The sequence below is a fragment of the Lagenorhynchus albirostris genome, chromosome 16, assembly GCF_949774975.1.
Source record: "Lagenorhynchus albirostris chromosome 16, mLagAlb1.1, whole genome shotgun sequence".
Taxonomy (NCBI): domain Eukaryota; kingdom Metazoa; phylum Chordata; class Mammalia; order Artiodactyla; family Delphinidae; genus Lagenorhynchus; species Lagenorhynchus albirostris.
In genome coordinates, this window is record NC_083110.1 from 72,988,550 (window position 1) to 73,005,235 (window position 16,686).

At 41.9% G+C, this 16,686-nt stretch overlaps 1 protein-coding gene and 1 long non-coding RNA gene across 5 annotated transcripts in view; one reads left to right on the forward strand and one right to left on the reverse strand.

Moving 5' to 3' along the window:
- The window catches only part of MCMBP (minichromosome maintenance complex binding protein), a 67,768-nt gene extending 57,767 nt beyond the window's left edge, over positions 1-10,001 (reverse strand). For all 4 annotated transcript variants that reach the window (XR_009536049.1, XM_060126114.1, XM_060126115.1 and 1 more), the window contains exon 1: positions 9,679-10,001. Coding sequence is in view for 3 of the 4 variants with exons in the window: in XM_060126114.1 (XP_059982097.1) it covers positions 9,679-9,736 (58 nt within the window). In the remaining variant the exon portion in view is untranslated. The remainder of the gene's footprint in view (positions 1-9,678) is intronic.
- LOC132507087 (uncharacterized) lies at positions 9,332-11,365 on the forward strand. Its single transcript, XR_009536050.1, has 2 exons — positions 9,332-9,832; positions 10,575-11,365. It is a non-coding gene; the product is annotated as an uncharacterized LOC132507087 (long non-coding RNA).
- Positions 11,366-16,686: the final 5,321 nt, after the last annotated feature.

Consider the following 16,686-nt stretch of genomic DNA (forward strand, 5'->3'; position numbering starts at 1 on the left):
TTAAGTTCTTGGGTATAAATCTAACAAAATATGTATAAGATCTAGAGGAGGAAAGCTAGAAAACTCAAAAGAAATCAAAGAAGAACTCAATAAATGGAGAGATAGTCCATGTTCATGGAGAGGAAGACTCAATATTTTTAAGATGTTGGTTTTTCCCAACTTGATCTATACATTCAATGCAATTCCAATCAAATTCCAACAGGTTATTTTGTGCATACTGACAAACTGAATCTAAAGTTATAGAGAGGCAAGAGACCCAGAACGGCCAGCGATAGTGAAGAACAAAGAACAAAGTTGGAGGACAAAGAACCCTTAAAACTCAATAAGAAAATGAACAACCCAATTAAAAAATGCGCCAAAGACCTGAACAGACACCTCACAAAAGAATATATACATTGTGACCACCTAGAGGGGTGGAATAGGGAGGGTGGGAGGGAGACGCAAGAGGGAGGAGATATGTATAGGAGATATGTATAGCTGATTCACTCTGTTATAAAGCAGAAACTAACACACCATTGTCAAGCAATTATACTCCAATAAAGATATTTTTTTAAAAAAAGAATATATATAGGTGGCAAATAAGCAAAAGATGCACCACATTGTATGTCATTAGGTAATGCAAATTAAAGCAACAATGAGCTACCTCTACACTGCAAAATCCAGAATACTAACAAATGCTGGAGAGGATGTGGAACAAGAGGAACTCTCATTCATTGCTGGAGGGAATGCAAAATAGTACAGCAACTCTGGAAGACAGTTTGGCAGTTTCATATAAAACTAAACATACTCTACCCATACCAATGGCACTCCGTGGTACTTATCCAAAAGAATTGAAAACTTATGTCCACGAAAACCCTATACACAAATGTTTATAGCAGTTTTTATTTGTAACTGCCAAAACTTAGAAGCAACTAAGATGTCCTCCACTAGGTGAATGGATAAGTAAATTGTGGTATACCCAGACAATGGAATGTAGTGCCAAAAAGAAATGCACTTATCAAGCTAGGAAAACACATGGAGGAAACTTAAATGCATATCACAAGTGAATGGAGCCGATCTGAAAAAGCTACATACTATATGATTCCAACTATGTAACATTCTGGAAAAGGCAAAAAAAGCTATGGAGACAGTAAAAAACAGATCAGTGGTTGCCAGGGGTTAGAGGGGAGAGGAGAATTAACAGGCAAAGCGCAGAGGATTTTTAGGGCACAGAAACTATCCTGTATGCCGCTATGATGAATGTATGTATGTACATATTATTATACATTTGTCCAAAGCAACAGAATATACACCACCAAGAATGAACCATAATGTAAACTATGGACTTTGGGTGATAATGATGTGTCAGTGTAAGTTCACCGATTATAACAAATGCACCACCCTGGTAGTAGATGTTGATAACAGAGGGGAGACTATGCATGTGTGGGGCAGGAGGTATTTGGGAAATCTCTATGTCTTCTGCTCAATTTTGTGGTGAACTTAAAACAGCTCTAAAGAAGTCTTCAAAAACGAGGATGGGGGGAAAAGTACACATTGAGACTCAAATGGAAGTAAAATATATATTGTTTAGAATAATGGTTGTAAATTATAAATTTTACCAAAGTATAGTAGCTAATGTTTAGTGAACACTTAAAAGACTGTGCCAGGCACTATTCTAAGCACTTTATATGCATTATCTCATTTAATCCTTTTTTTTTTTTTTTTTTTTTTGTGGTACGCAGGCCTCTCACCGCTGTGGCCTCTCCCGTCGCGGAGCACAGGCTCCGGACGCGCAGGCTCAGCGGCCATGGCTCACAGGCGCAGCCGCTCCGCGGCATGTGGGATCTTCCCGGACCGGGCACGAACCCGCGTCCCCTGCATTGGCAGGCGGACTGTCAACCACTGCGCCACCAGGGAAGCCCTCATTTAATCCTTTTAACAGGCTTAAAAACTGGATTCTCTTATTAGTCCCATTTTACAGATGATAAAATTGAGGTAAAGAAAGGTTAATTAATTTGACATGTTCACACTCAAAGTTAGGAAGTAAGAGGGGCCAAGCAGTGACCTACTACAGAAGTGGTAGGAGTAGTCTACCCTAAGTGCTAGCAATAAGAGATATATTTCCTGCAGAGAATTTAAAAATAATAAAACCAACTAAAATTCATTCTGCTTCTACCATCACTCTGAATTGGCAATTCTAAACAATGTCAGTGATAAAATATTCTTCCTTGGAAAATCTTTTGTTGGTATTAATCCCAAACAATTGTGGGAACTAAACTAAAACTACTGCTGAGTTTTAGTAATATATGTGGTAGTGTCAAATTAGCACATTTTTACTACTTAACCTTTAATGAATATTGCATTCTACATAGAAGTTAATTTGAAGAATCCTCAGTTACACACTTGGCTCCCAACAGACACAGCTACATGAATATGTCTGGATAGTAAATTTCTCAGTGGTACACAACAGTCCAAATTTGGTTAGAGCAGTTAGTATCCCCCAAGCCCTGTGGTACTCTAGAGTCCTACATGTATACAAAAGATTTTAAATAAACAAACAATAACCCAGTGATTGTAAAGATGAAGAAGGAGAACTTGAGTTACTTCAATTCTATCTTCCATGGGACAACTTGTTGGAATTGTTATTTGTGTTTAATAAATCAGTGAAACAGTGAGAAGTGAGAGGTGCAGTAGGTGCAAATTTTACTCATACATGAAAATTTTACTGAATCTGAATCATATCTTAAAATTGAAATGTATTCTTCTTAAATGGCTATTTGTTTTAAAGCTAAAGAATGAATTATGAAAATATGTTAGTAACATCAGTGGAAAGATTTGGTATCTCTCTAATTTGTGTCTTTTGCAGATGTTTCAGTTTTATCAAAATTCACATATTAGTCATCGGACAATTCTTTATATAAAATATTATTATATCAAACTATAACTAAAACCAAAATTCAAACTATTAGGTAGGTATAAACACTACCAAGTAAACAGTTGAGTTTCGTCTGCTGAAACTTGCTAAGTTATTCTTAATACAAAGAATTCATTAATTATACAATTAATACAAACTTATTCAAATCTAAAGTGTGGTACCCATACCAACATGAAACAACATCAACATAACAGAACTCAACAACAAAAAATTCTAAAATGGGCAGGGAGAAATTGATAGAAGCAATGTCTAGATCTATTTTGAAAATATGTAATTACCTTAAGCACTGCATATAGCTTTATTTCATGATTATTACTGAAAATAATTCTGTAGTATAAAGAAGGGAGATATTAAAAAATGATTATAGACAAATATCCTGGGTATGGTCCTGTAATTAAGAAGCAGTCTGGCTCTAGAATCTGTAATCTTTTTTGTTTTGTTTTGTTTTTTGTTTTAACATCTTTATTAGAGTATAATTGCTTTACAATGGTGTGTTAGTTTCTGCTTTATAACGAAGTGAATCAGCTATACATATAAATATATCCCCATATCTCCTCCCTCTTGCGTCTCCCTCCCACCCTCCCTATCCCATAGAATCTGTAATCTTTACTATTCTCTATTACCAAAAGAACTAAATGCACTACACATTCAATGCAATCCCTATCAAAATGCCAAGTGCCTTTTTTTGCAGCAATGACAGACTGATCCTAAATTCATATGGAAATACAGGGATTCTGAAGAGCCAAAACAATCTTAAAAAAAAAAAAAAAAAGGAACAAATTTGGAGGACTCACATATCACTTCAAAACTTACTACAGGGCTTCCCTGGTGGCGCAGTGGTTGAGAATCTGCCTGCCAATGCAGGGGACACGGGTTCGAGCCCTGGTCTGGGAAGATCCCACATGCCGCGGAGCAACTAGGCCCGTGAGCCACAACTACTGAGCCGGCGTGTCTGGAGCCTGTGCTCCGCAACGTGAGGCCGCGACAGTGAAGAGGCCGGCGCACCACGATGAAGAGTGGCCCCCGCTTGCCGCAACTGGAGAAAGCCCTTGCAAAGTAAATGAAGACCCAACACAGCCAAAAATTAAAATAAAATAAAATAAAGAATTATTCTGAAAAAAAAAATAAAAACAACTTACTACAAACTTACAGTAATCAAGACAACATAGTACTGGCAGAAGGGTAAACATATAGATCAACGGAATGAAATTGAGGGTTCAGAAATACAGCTATACATCTATGGTCAAATGATACACACACATACTCATTTTTTAAACAAAGTTGCCAAACCCATTCAGTGGGGGTAGAATAGTTTTTTCAACAAACAGTGCTGTGGGGCTTCCAGACTGGTGAACACAACCACATACTGAAAGGGTAGCGCACCCAAGTTCCATGGAGACAGAAGTTCTTCCACAAGGGACCCTTCCACACTTTGCCCTATGTACCTCTTCATCTGCATCCTTTATGATATCCTTCAAAATAAACTGGTAAATGTTAAAACACAAACACACACACAACGTGCTGGGACACATGCTAGAGAATGAATTCAGATCCCTACCTCATACCATATACAAAAATTAATTCAAAATGGATCCAAGACCTCAATGTAAGGAGCTAAAACTTAAAAATTCTTAGAAAGAACATAGGTGTTAATCTTTGTGACCTTGCATAAGACAATGGTTACCTAAATATGACACCAAAAGCATAAGCAACTAAAGGAAAAAGAGATAAACTGGACATCATCAAAATTAAAAATTTGCATCAGAAGACACTATCAAGAAAGTGAAAAGACAATTTATAGAATGGTAGAAAATATTTCCAAATCATATATCTGATACGGGTCTAATATTCAGAATATATAAAGAACTCTTATAACTCAACAGTAAAAGACAAAACCCCAATTTAAAATCTGCAAAGGGGAATTCCCTGGCAGTCCAGTGGTTAGGACTCTGCGCTTTCACTGCAGAGGGCACAGGCTCAATCCCTGGTCGGGAAACTAAGATCCTGCAAGCTGCGTGGCGTGGCCAAAAAAAATAAAAATATCAACAAAAACCTGCAAAGAACTCGAAGAGACATTTCTTCAAATGAGATATATAAATGGCCTATATGTATATGAAAAGACACTATTATACTATTATCATTACAGTTATACAAATCAAAATCACAATGAGATACCAGTTCACCCCCATTAGGATGGCTATTACTAATAAAACAATAGATCATAACAAGTGTTGAAGTGGACTGGAGAAATTGGGACCCTCATACATTGCTGGTGGAAGTGTACAATGGTGTACAAACTTTGGGAAAAAGTTCCAGCATAAAATTACCAGATGGCCCAGCAATCCCACTCTGAGACATATTCCCAAGAGAACTGAAAACATATATTCACACAAAAACTTGTACATGAATGTTTATAGCAGCACTATTCACAATAGCCAAGTGTTCACCTATGGATAAATGAATAAACAAAATATGGTATATCCATACTATGGAATATTATTTTTGGTCATAAAAAGGAATACAGTACTGATACATGTATCAGTACTGTACAAATACAGTACTGATACATGCTACAACATAAATGAACCTCGATAACATTATGCTACGTTAAAGAAACCAGACACAAAAGGCCATAAGTTATATGTGCCCATTTATATGAAATGTCCAGATTAGGTAAACCATAGACAGAAGTAAATTAGTGGTTGCAAGAGGAGGGAGGAGGGGACAGTTGGGAGTGGCTGCTAACAGATAATGGGGCTTCTTTCTGGGGTGATGGAAATAATGTGGTGATAATTGCACTCATAGTGAACATACTAAAACCCAATGAACTGTACATTTTAAAACAGTGAATTTTATGTTATATCTCAATGAAGAAAAAAGAACTATAATCGGAAACAGTTAAAACTGGTGACCTCAGTGGGAGAAGAGCAGCATACTTCTACTCTTCATTTAATACTATCATGCTGGCTTTTTTTAACCATAGGCAAGTTATTATTCAATAACTTTAAAATGCATATATGTACATGTATATATCTACATATATGCACATGTATAGATATATGTATTTATGCTTTTGCCACAGCTGCCCTATCCATTCATCTTCTTTGAGAACTTCCCCCACTGCTGAGGTATGGGCCTCAATAGTTACGACTATCCTACATAACACTGCCCTGGCCACAGCTGACTAGTGGACCCCTGACTCCATGGTGGGCCAATCAGATTCTCTAACCCTGGAATTTGGGATTAAGATAAAGATGCTAGCTCAAGTGGGTTGGAACTGACAGGTGAAACTGGGAGCAGTGGAACAGAGAAAGATAAAGTTTGTGTGCAGAGATGAACATAGCCTAAGGGAGAAAAACTGAGAAGCGCTGCTTGGTTGGATTCCTGCTAGTTTTCCAATTCCATTCAGCAGTCTCTTGGGATACCAAGCCACCCTCCCTGCCTTTGGGTTTTATAGCCTTATAACAAATCACTTTTTTTCAGTGGTCTAACAAGGGCCAGGTGGTAGGAGAGATCGAAGGCGGGTACAGACAAAAGGGGGTGAACTGTCGGTACAGAATCATGGTGACAATAAAAAAGCAGACAGACTTTTAGATGATTTTATTATTGCTTTAAATTCTCTAAAATGCTAGTGATAAAATACTACTCCTTTCCCTCCTCCACACACCAACGTCCTTTTTTTCATGAGCTAGTCTAGTTCTAGTTCTGTTAGATATGACCGAAGTGCCTTGAATATAATCAGAACTAATGATCCTGACCCAACCAGCAAACTGAAGAGAACGTACATAAAGAATCAGTTGATAAGCATTCCTACTTTTCTGAAATTAACAGCAGTTATTAATTCACAGGAAAAAAACTCCTTCTTTAAAATAAAAAATGATTAAAAGAAAAAGAAGTATACAAAACTTTTTTCTCATCTAAGATTCCTGCTCTTGTTTAAGGGAAGCAATTTAATATGGGTCAGTAAATGAACAAGCACTGTGGGGACTGAGCCATCAGCATTACGCACATAACAGAGCCCAATAAAATATTCCTAAATCTTAAGCCTTTGGCCCTCAAGATTCTACATATAAAATCTTATAGAAACTGGTACAGAAACATAAAAGGCATTTTATGAAGGCTTATAGGAAAAAATTTACATACGAACAATTGTAATATGGCAGATACAAATTCAAAATATGGATTGGTTCACAAAGATGAATTATGATTCATACAGTTATGATTGGCCTCTAAGAGAATTTCAAAGTTTCTTATCCAAACCAAGAAAAAAGAATTAGGATTTGCATGTGAGAGTAACTCATACCTGGTACGATCACATCGCATTCTCTGAACCAATACAATGTCCACCAGGACTGTCCTTAGTTTAGATTTGTGGTCACAGTAACCACCACAATTTATACCATTTCTGATTGATTAATCAGTCTTTCCACTGCCTCTCCTCAGCAAATGTTCACGGAGCCCTTCTGATGTACAGGTATATTCTGGGTGAATAAAGCAGATACACGGCCTGAATTCCCAGGGTTAAAATACAGCCGAGGAACCCAAGAAACAAGTGAGTTCAACAACATGCTTTACAAGCTAATTTCTAGGCCACACAGGATCCTATAATTACATGCAGCAGGAGGTACCTAACTGAGGTTCCGAAAGGAAGAGTAAGATTTAGCCAGGAAAGTGGCCCTGGGAGAGGAAGTGGGGACCAGGCAAAGGAAATAGCCTATGCAGAAAGCCTAGAGGCAAGGTTCAAAATCAAAGAACTGAAAAAAGGTTCAATATGAGGGGGAATATAGTGATGAGGTCTGAGAGCTGGGCAGGGGCGGGTCCCAGAAGCTTCATAAACCACAACAGACGGGCACTCCTTTTCTATCTGGGGGAAAGATGGATTCAAAACAATTTCCTACTAAACCAAAAAGTTTAACACCTCACTTACTTCTCACCTGTAAATGCTGTTATGATAAAGTTATTCAATATATTCACAGTGATAGGAAAATATAGCAAAAATATATACTATACATCAGAACAGCTTCTACAAAAACATCATGACTGTAAGTATCAGTTGTTTTCTCTGTAAGACACACCTGTATGAGAATAAGACATTCTGGAGGGAAACACATCCACAAGGTCCAGGTTCCCACAACACTACACAAACTTTACAAAATACTGTGAAGCCAATATTTTATATCCAAATTACACCTTTTGTACTATAATGAGTCGTCTGCCTCTTAGGATCATACATGCAGGAGACAAAATCTGACACAAATACATTCAAATATATACCAAAAATAAAATCATCTCATTGATCCAGCAAGACTAGGATAGGGGTATTTCTCATAAATAAATTTTCTAAACATCAATAACGGGAACTTCACCCTTTAAGCACCAAAACTTACTTTTGAAAGATTTTTCCTAATAAGTATTTACGCCCCTGAACCCTCCTAAACCTACTGTGCAACTTAATCTTCACTCCACATTTTGGTGCCATCACTTTGGAAATCAATTATTAGTTCCAGTATTCATTACGAACATCAATCACTAGGATTCAGTGGAGAGGTATATGCCCCTTCCTCAAAAGCATCCTTGACGAATATACAGTGATTCAAAAAAAAAAATTTTTTTAACAACATATGCATAGTTCTAAATTTCTTCTTTATCAGGTTGTCGGTGTTCACTGCCTACAGTCCGGTTGCCTATCCAGCCCTTCTCCTCATTTGCAGCTTCTAGTTTCAGCCTGGGAAACCAGCTAACTAAACTAGTTCAAATTATAAGGAAAATGAATGAAGGTTTGTTGAGTGAGCCTTTCCTGCAAGAAGTACACACATTTTCTGCCATCGGTTTTGGCTGCTGGGGACTACTGAGCTTCTTAATAGGCGTTCTCACTAATATCCCACAACGTCTTAAGTGAGGAAGGCCACTCAACAAGTTTAAGTTACCTCCTGACACGTCAGGTGTTCTGATCTAACACACTGATTTCTGTTCGGGTTTGCGTCTACCACTCCTAAGCACAAACACATGGGGGTTGTGGCCAAAATGCCTAGTTAACTGCAAACAAACCTAAATTTTCCTTACCAGAAAAGTGGCATTAGCAATAATTGCAGCTAAAATTTACTAAGCTTGCCTGCCACATTCTAAGCTCTTTCTATGTAGGAGCGCGTTTGAGTAGTTCAACATTTCTTGCTACCTCTGGCACAAGAGGAGATGGAGACCCGGCTGGTTTTAAAGGCACCCTTAAAGAAAAATTAAGCTGTTAACACTATATCTTATCTCGAAAAGAGAGGATGTGTGTAATACAGGAGTTAGAGCCAACTTCTGCTGCGAGGGAGCGAGTACTCCCCCGACACACCGGAAGTTTTGAAATATCCTGCAGGCTTCCCCCAGGCAAAGTGCTGTTCCTTCACCCCATCTCCGCCGGCCCTCGCGAAGGTTCAAGGGCCCCTCCGAGCTGTGCCGCACGCGGGGCTCGGGCCGCCAGCAGGGCCAAAAAGGGAAGCGAGGCCGTCAATCACGGCCGCCCGCCCGCCCGCTCCTCGCGGCGTAACCTCGGCCGCTTGCGAATCGCGAATCGGGCAGGTGGGAGGCACCTGCGGCCGGGCCCGGGAAGCCGCGGCCCGAAGTTCGCTGTGTGGAACGCCGGCCAGCGCAGGCCCGGCTGGCCGTCTCGGCCGCGCGAGCCCTCGAGGTAGCCCCGCGTGGGGCCGCGCGGCGGGGCCGGGCCCGGGGCTCCGTCAACTCGGCGGCCCCCCTAGCCCGCCCCCGGCGCCGCCACTCACCGAAGAAGCCCTGCACGATCCCCAGCGGGTGGCTGAGCCAATCCTCCCCACAGGGCATCTCGCAGACGGGCCGGAGCCGGCGCGGCCCGGCGTCCCGAGCCGCTGCTCCTCTTCGCTGGCTCGGCCGCTTCTCGCCCGCGCCCTCCCACGCAGGGTGAGCCTCGCGGCGCGGGCCGCCCGGCCTCCCCGCGCCTCAGAGAACGGCGGCTGTGGCTGCGGCAGCGAGGCGCTGCCGGAGACAGGCAGGCGGCGCGTGCGGGCCCCCAACCTCCACTTTGCACAATGGCGGGAAATAGGCGCCGCCGACCGCGCTGCCTGCGACCTGGGTGGAGCTCGCGCGGGGAGAGGCGGCGGGAGCGCGCTGCGCGGTCCCGCGGCGGGGAGGCGGGGCGGGCCTCCTGGGGGGAGGGGGGCGGGCCGGGGAGGGGCGGGGCCGCGGCGGCAGACCGGCCGCCATCTTAGAAACGGGCGAAAGGAAGGGCAGGCGCGGCCTCACGGTCCGGAGCCCGGCGTCGCAGGCCGAGGGAGGTGTTTTGCTGGGTGTCACTCTGCAGGACCGAAGGGGGAAACTCCCGGGGTCCGGTTTATACATTTATAGTGCGAGCCCTTGCACAGGCTTTGCAACAGCCCCAAAGCACAAACCCAAAGAGACCTCAAAGTTATCGCTGGGCAAAACTAGAGTGTAAAGCAGCCTTTGGTGTCTGCCCACCTCATGGCGTCCTCTTGGTGTTTTTTTGTTTGTTTTTGCCGATGGCAACTCTTTTTTCTGGTTCCCTGCCGGAAACCCTGTGTAGTGACTTTCCTTCAGCTGGATCAAGTCTTACCCCACTGAAGAAGGTGTACATTTAGATAAGGGGGACTTTGAAAACCCCCAAGCTCTCTTTCTGTTATCTCAGGCACTGCGGAGGGACTAGTTCCTGATTGAGAGGCAAGTTCATAACTGTGAAAACATACCTTGGCCTGTGTCTGCCTAGAAGCTGGAAACAGCCGAGGAGCTTTGGCGAGGTTCCTACAGGACGTGTGTGTCAGGACACGCTCAGAATGAAGACGGTGGCATCACCACACACAAAAGATCAAGTCAACAGTAACCTTTGAATGAGGAAATTTGGGAAATATGCAAGTTCTGTAATGAAACAGCCCCTAGGCCTGGAATATATCTGAGAAATCCCAGTCTTATCAGCTGAAATACGGCGTATTAACGGAAGGATCTGAATGGAGTCTAGAAAGTGGGGAGCTGGAGAACCTGAACTCAGGTCTCAAGCCCTCCTTAGGGCAAAAGGGGTTATTTTGTATTTGTCACCGTGAACTGATTACATTCTGCACCCGGTATCCAGGGGTCAAGGTTGTTTGAATCCGCAGATGTAGAAACTGCAGGTATAGAGGGCCGGTCACCCAGGGCCACTGTTCTATGCCATTTTATATAAGGGACTTGAGCATCCGCAGGTATCCGTGGGGTCCTGGAACCAACTCCTTGCAACTAATACCCAGGGATAACTATGACTGGCGTAGTATATCATACATCTGGCTCTGATGAGTTTGGGGGAGCTGTTTCAAATTTTTGGCATTACCACCACTTTGTTCATTCATTCATTGAACAGAGGGGGTTGCCAAGTCCCTGGTATTGAATGGAGAAACCCCCTCTTTAGCTTTGTGGCCAGTAATACACAAATTAAATATATGTCATGAACATCTGCTTTTATTTATTTATTAATTTATTTAACTTTTTGGCTGCACGGCAGGGCGTGTGGGACCTTAGTTCCCCCACCAGGGATCGAACCCCTGCCCCCTGCATGGGAAGCACAGACTTTTAACCACTAGACCACCAGGGAACATCCCGAACATCTGCTTTTAAATTGTGATAATTTCAGATTTACTTTATATGAAATTTCAGCTGGATAGCAATTCAGCAGTGGCTAGTAACACTTAAGCTTTTGGTTTCTACCTCTGTATTCAGTGATTTGTAAGCAAACAATTGCTCAGATTTTACTTAAAGAGACACTGTGATTCTACTGAAATGTAATTACTTTATAATGTTAATAATTTCACCCTCTAATTTTCCTGGGGCAAGATGTTTTGACACTACTAATAAGTAGTTATGAAAATTTAAAAGGCCAAGGGAAGGTCCCTGAGAGTACTTCTCTATGGCAAGTTTTCTCTTTCCACCACTGGTAATCACACTTCTGCCCCCACCCCAAGTCCGTATTTTTAAGGAGGATGTTACGTAACACTGTCTACAAGTAATTACCAAAGGCATTGGAAATACTGGGGTGAAAAAGGGAGATACCATCCCTGCCTTCATGGTATGTATGGTTCAGTGAGAGACTTATTACTAAATAACTATTCATTTACAACCATGATAGGTGCCAGGCAAGAAAAAGTGCAGTTCTATAAGAGGAATGAACAGCACTATCTATTCTAGTGAGGGAGTCTTGTGGGGAAAGGATCCTTCAGGGATTTCTTGAAAATGTGACATTTACACTAGGACTTGAAAGATAAATAAGAGTTAGCTAGGTGAAAAGTGTGAGGGAAAAGTGTTCCAAGCCTTAAAGGTAGGAAAACAAAAACTTGAATAGAAAATTAAAAGAATCACAATTTATTGCATGATATGGCTATCAATAGTGTTTAAATAGCATAATAATGTTACAATTTCAATATTAATCTAACCAACATTATAATTTTTTGTGTGTGTGTGGTACGCAGGCCTCTCACTGCTGTGGCCTCTCCCGTTGCGGAGCACAGGCTCGGGACGCGCAGGCTCAGCGGCCATGGCTCACGGGCCTAGCCACTCCACGGCATGTGGGCTCCTCCCGGACCGGGGCACAAACCCATGTCCCCTGCATCGGCAGGCGGACTCCCAATCACTGCGCCACCAGGGAAGCCCCTAACCAACATTATAATTTTTTAAAATATTTTTAAATTTATTTATTTGGTTGTGCCAGGTCTTAGTTGTGGTAGGCAGGCTTCTTAGTTGTGGCATGTGAACCCTTAGTTGCGGCATGCATTTGGGATCTAGTTCCCTCACCAGGGATCAAACCCGGGCCCCCGGCATTGGGAGCATGGAGTCTTCTTATCCACTGCACCACCAGGGCAGTCCGTATAACTTAACTTTAGGAGGCTAGGGGGATGAGGATATATAGGATTCATATATGTGATAAGGACAAAGAAGACCAAAAAGAGCAAAATCCTCATCTTTCATCTGGGAAGTCAACACATAATGCAAAGGAGAAAAAAAGGAACAGAAGTGACATGTAATCATGTTAATTTAAAAATATAGAAATACAGAAAGAATCAGCAGAAAGAATTGAATGTAGTTGCCTCAGGATGGGGTAAAAATTTCTTTTAAACATTTGCTTGTTTTCTATATACTTATCACAAATTCAGCCTCAGCTGCACTAAAATTTCCACCAGATCCTTAAAGCAATGATTTTGGTATTTGTATGCTGCCTTGTTCCCCGGCACCTAGAACAGTGTCTGACATCATAGATGCTCAATAAATATTTGCTGAATGGGTAATGCACACTTTCCATCAATTGCCCAAATCTCCTCTCTAGATATTTAGAGACATCAGCTATTTTATATACTTTATTTTCTTGGACATCTTTCCCAAAGCCCTTCTGCCTATTCCACTCTGGCCTTTGTTGCCTTCTACTTCTTAGGATCTTCTACCACCATTATCCTAACTCTTCTTCAGGATTCATCTGTTCATTGAGACTTTGAAAAAAGTCTGTTCTCTCCTTCCAGGGCTATATAAAGTTTTCCCAGGGAAGAACTGCATTTCCTAGCTACAGAAGTGTAGCTGAGGTTGGTTGCCTGGCTAGGGACTACATTTCCCAGCCTTCTTTGATGCTAGGTAGGGCTGTGTGATTAGGTTTACCAAAGAAACATGAGGGAATGTGACATCTGGAACTTCCACTTCAATTTCTTAAACATTTGGCCCTGGATATGTTCTTTGCTCCTTCCTGATGGATGGGATGGTGATGACTAGAATGACCTTGTGCTAAAGTCAGCCTGGATTTTTATAGGAACATTGCATTCCGAGATCTCTTTCTTAACAGCTGCTAGCATTACCCTAAATAATACAAAAAGTATTATCAGAAGTGGTGTGCTGTCGTAACAAATAGAAAATAACGTGGCTCTAGTTTAGTGGTTGGATAGTGGATGACAATAGGTGAAAGACAAAATGCCTCAGACAATGAAGGAGGTGATTTTACTCAGCCTGTTGCAATAGGGAGAACACGCATTCAGGACATTTTTAAAGAAGAGGGGTAAAATTTGAGATTTTATAAAACAAGGGAGTCATTGAGGATGGGTAGGGGTGAGTCTTATTTTGGAATGTGCAAGAGCAAGGTGGTCCTTTACAGTTAACCCTTTCTTAGAATACAAAAGGGAGCAGGAATTTTTTGTTTGTTTGTTTGGTTTGTTTTTTGCCTTGCCCCCATGACTTGCAGGATCTTAGTTCCCAGACCAGGGATCGAACCTGGGCCCCTGAAGTGAAAGTGCCAAGTCCTAACCACTGAACCGCCAGGGAATTCCCAAGGAGGAATTTCTTAACCATTCCTGTTTTCTGGGGAGTGAAGGAAACAAATAGGAAAGTTGGCACTCATCAACCAAGTCCTGACCTTTGTGAACCAATTGCTCTACTGTCAGAGGATACAGGTTCTATTGTTAAATATGGTCTGGTCATTGTTTGTGTATTCAGTCTCTCAGATATACCTTGCAAGCCACATATGTAATTTAAAAGTTAAATTAAAAAATGTAAAAAGCAGGTAACACTAATTTTAATAAAATATTTAACCCAACATATAAAATATTATAATTTGAACAAATAATCCATATGAAGACTATTGATCTCTTTTTAAAATTAATTCTTCAAAATCCGGAGTGTATTTTACACTTATAGCACATCTCAATTCAGACAGCCACATTTCTAATGATCAATAGCCACAGGTGGCCACTGCTACCAGATTAGGCAGCATAGGAGAAATTGGGGCCTTCCAGGACTGGAAAAACCAATCAATTCGGTGTTCAAACCCTAGGAGGATTCACTCAAAGGTATTTTCAAGGGTCCTTGAAGACTTCTCAGGTAAACTAGAGAATCTAGCCCTGTGGCAAAGATCAGATCAAGGTTGTAGCCTGGTTTCAGATGACCTCAAGTTAACCAACATTAGGCTGAGAGAAAAAAGAGCTCAGGTCAGACATGGAAGTTATTGGAAAAAAAAAAAACCAGGAGAGGGGCTTCCCTGGTGGCACAGTGGTTGAGAGTCCACCTGCCAGTGCAGGGGACACGGGTTCGTGCCCCGGTCCGGGAAGATCCCACATGTCGCGGAGCGGCTGGGCCCGTGAGCCATGGCCGCTGAGCCTGCGCATCCGGAGCCTGTGCTCCGCAACAGGAAAAGCCACAAAAGCAAGAGGCCCGCGTACCGCAAAACAGAAAACAAAACAAAAAAAAAACCAGAAGCCTGGCCTGAAAAAGTCTGCAACTGTTCAAGCCTGAAAGCAAGTCTCAGGCCCCAAACTCATACCAGCAGGAAGTAAATTGCCAAAGCTGTACAGCCCCCAGAGAGGGCACGCTTCCCAGCGCTACTTCACATATGGCCTTGGATGACCATGGTCAAGGAGAAACCCCCAGAGGGCAAAGCCAGGGCCAGGAAGAACTGTGCACTGGGGAGTTATTTACAGAGGACCAAACCAAAGACAGTCAGGACTAACCACAAACATTCTCCACTGTCAGGGCAAGGAGTATTTTCAATTTATGCCTAGCAGGATTCAGTCATTTCTATGGAACCGTGATTACTGTGTTTTCCATTCCTCTTTTTTTCCCAGTGGGAGTCTCCATTGCAGTTACCCTGTTTTTGCTCCACAACTGTCTATTGGGTGTCTTTTAGTCGTAGCTCCTGAGGAACCACATCCAGATGCATTGGAAAGGGCTGAGCTGCCTAGAGATCCTGGACTTTTAAGCTGGATGCAGCTGGTTACGCCTTGGGGCATGACTATGTTCTATTTGGGAATAAGGGTGGGTACATTATGGCCAGAGGGACAGACTGCCATGGCAACTGCCATTTGCCCACCAAAATCTTCTTCCTCGATAGTTACAGAATTGTAGTTACGATGTGGGTACCCAGGTGGGGAGTGTATTTTCCAGCTCTTCTTGCACCCCAAAGGAGTGCATTTTGTCGAAGTTCACACTAGTGGAATGTGAACAAAAGTGATGTGTGCAACTTCTGTCTCACTTGTTAAGATGGGACATTTGTCCCTGAACTGCCTGACCCCTTCCCACTTCCTTGGGTGGCAACAACTTGAGCAGCCTCAGAAGCCCCATGTTGAAGACAAGAGCTGGTCACCAACATGTACTTTTGTGTGAGTGAGACACGAACATTTGTTTGAGTCCTTGCATTTTGGGGTCTGTTTGGGAATTTGCTTGAATTCCCCTGTACACCTGTGTTGGATATCATGTTACCTGCATCCCCCATAGGAAGACTTTCTTAGCCTTATTCTTTTACTTTTGGTGGAGCAAGTCCTTCATATTTTCTTAGAAAGTGTGCTTGAGAGGTAAATATTTTGGGAGCTGCATTTCTTTGCATTTTGACCTGTTTTTATCCTTCTGGAACCTTTAGAGATCTTTGTCTCCAATGCTCCAGTATGTATGTTTTCAACCATTGTGCTGGGTACCAATGAGAAACTTGTATACTTCATTTCTGGGAATTAAAAAAAATTTTTTTTCCCTTGATGATTCCCTCCCCTGTACTTTCTGTCTCTCTTAGCAGAGCTCTTAAAATTCAGATATTGGATTTTCTTGCATGGCAATCTAATTTTCTTAGGTTTCTCTCCTAGCTTCCATCTGTTTGTCTTTTTGCTTTACTTTTTGAGAAATTTCCTCATACTTTTTTTCCTTCTTCTGACTTTCTTTTTTGTTCCCTAAATATTTCTTGTCTTTTCTTTCTTAAACATCACCCTGATCTTGTTTCTTGGTTGCAGATCCCTCTGAAGATATTATTGATAGATTTTTGA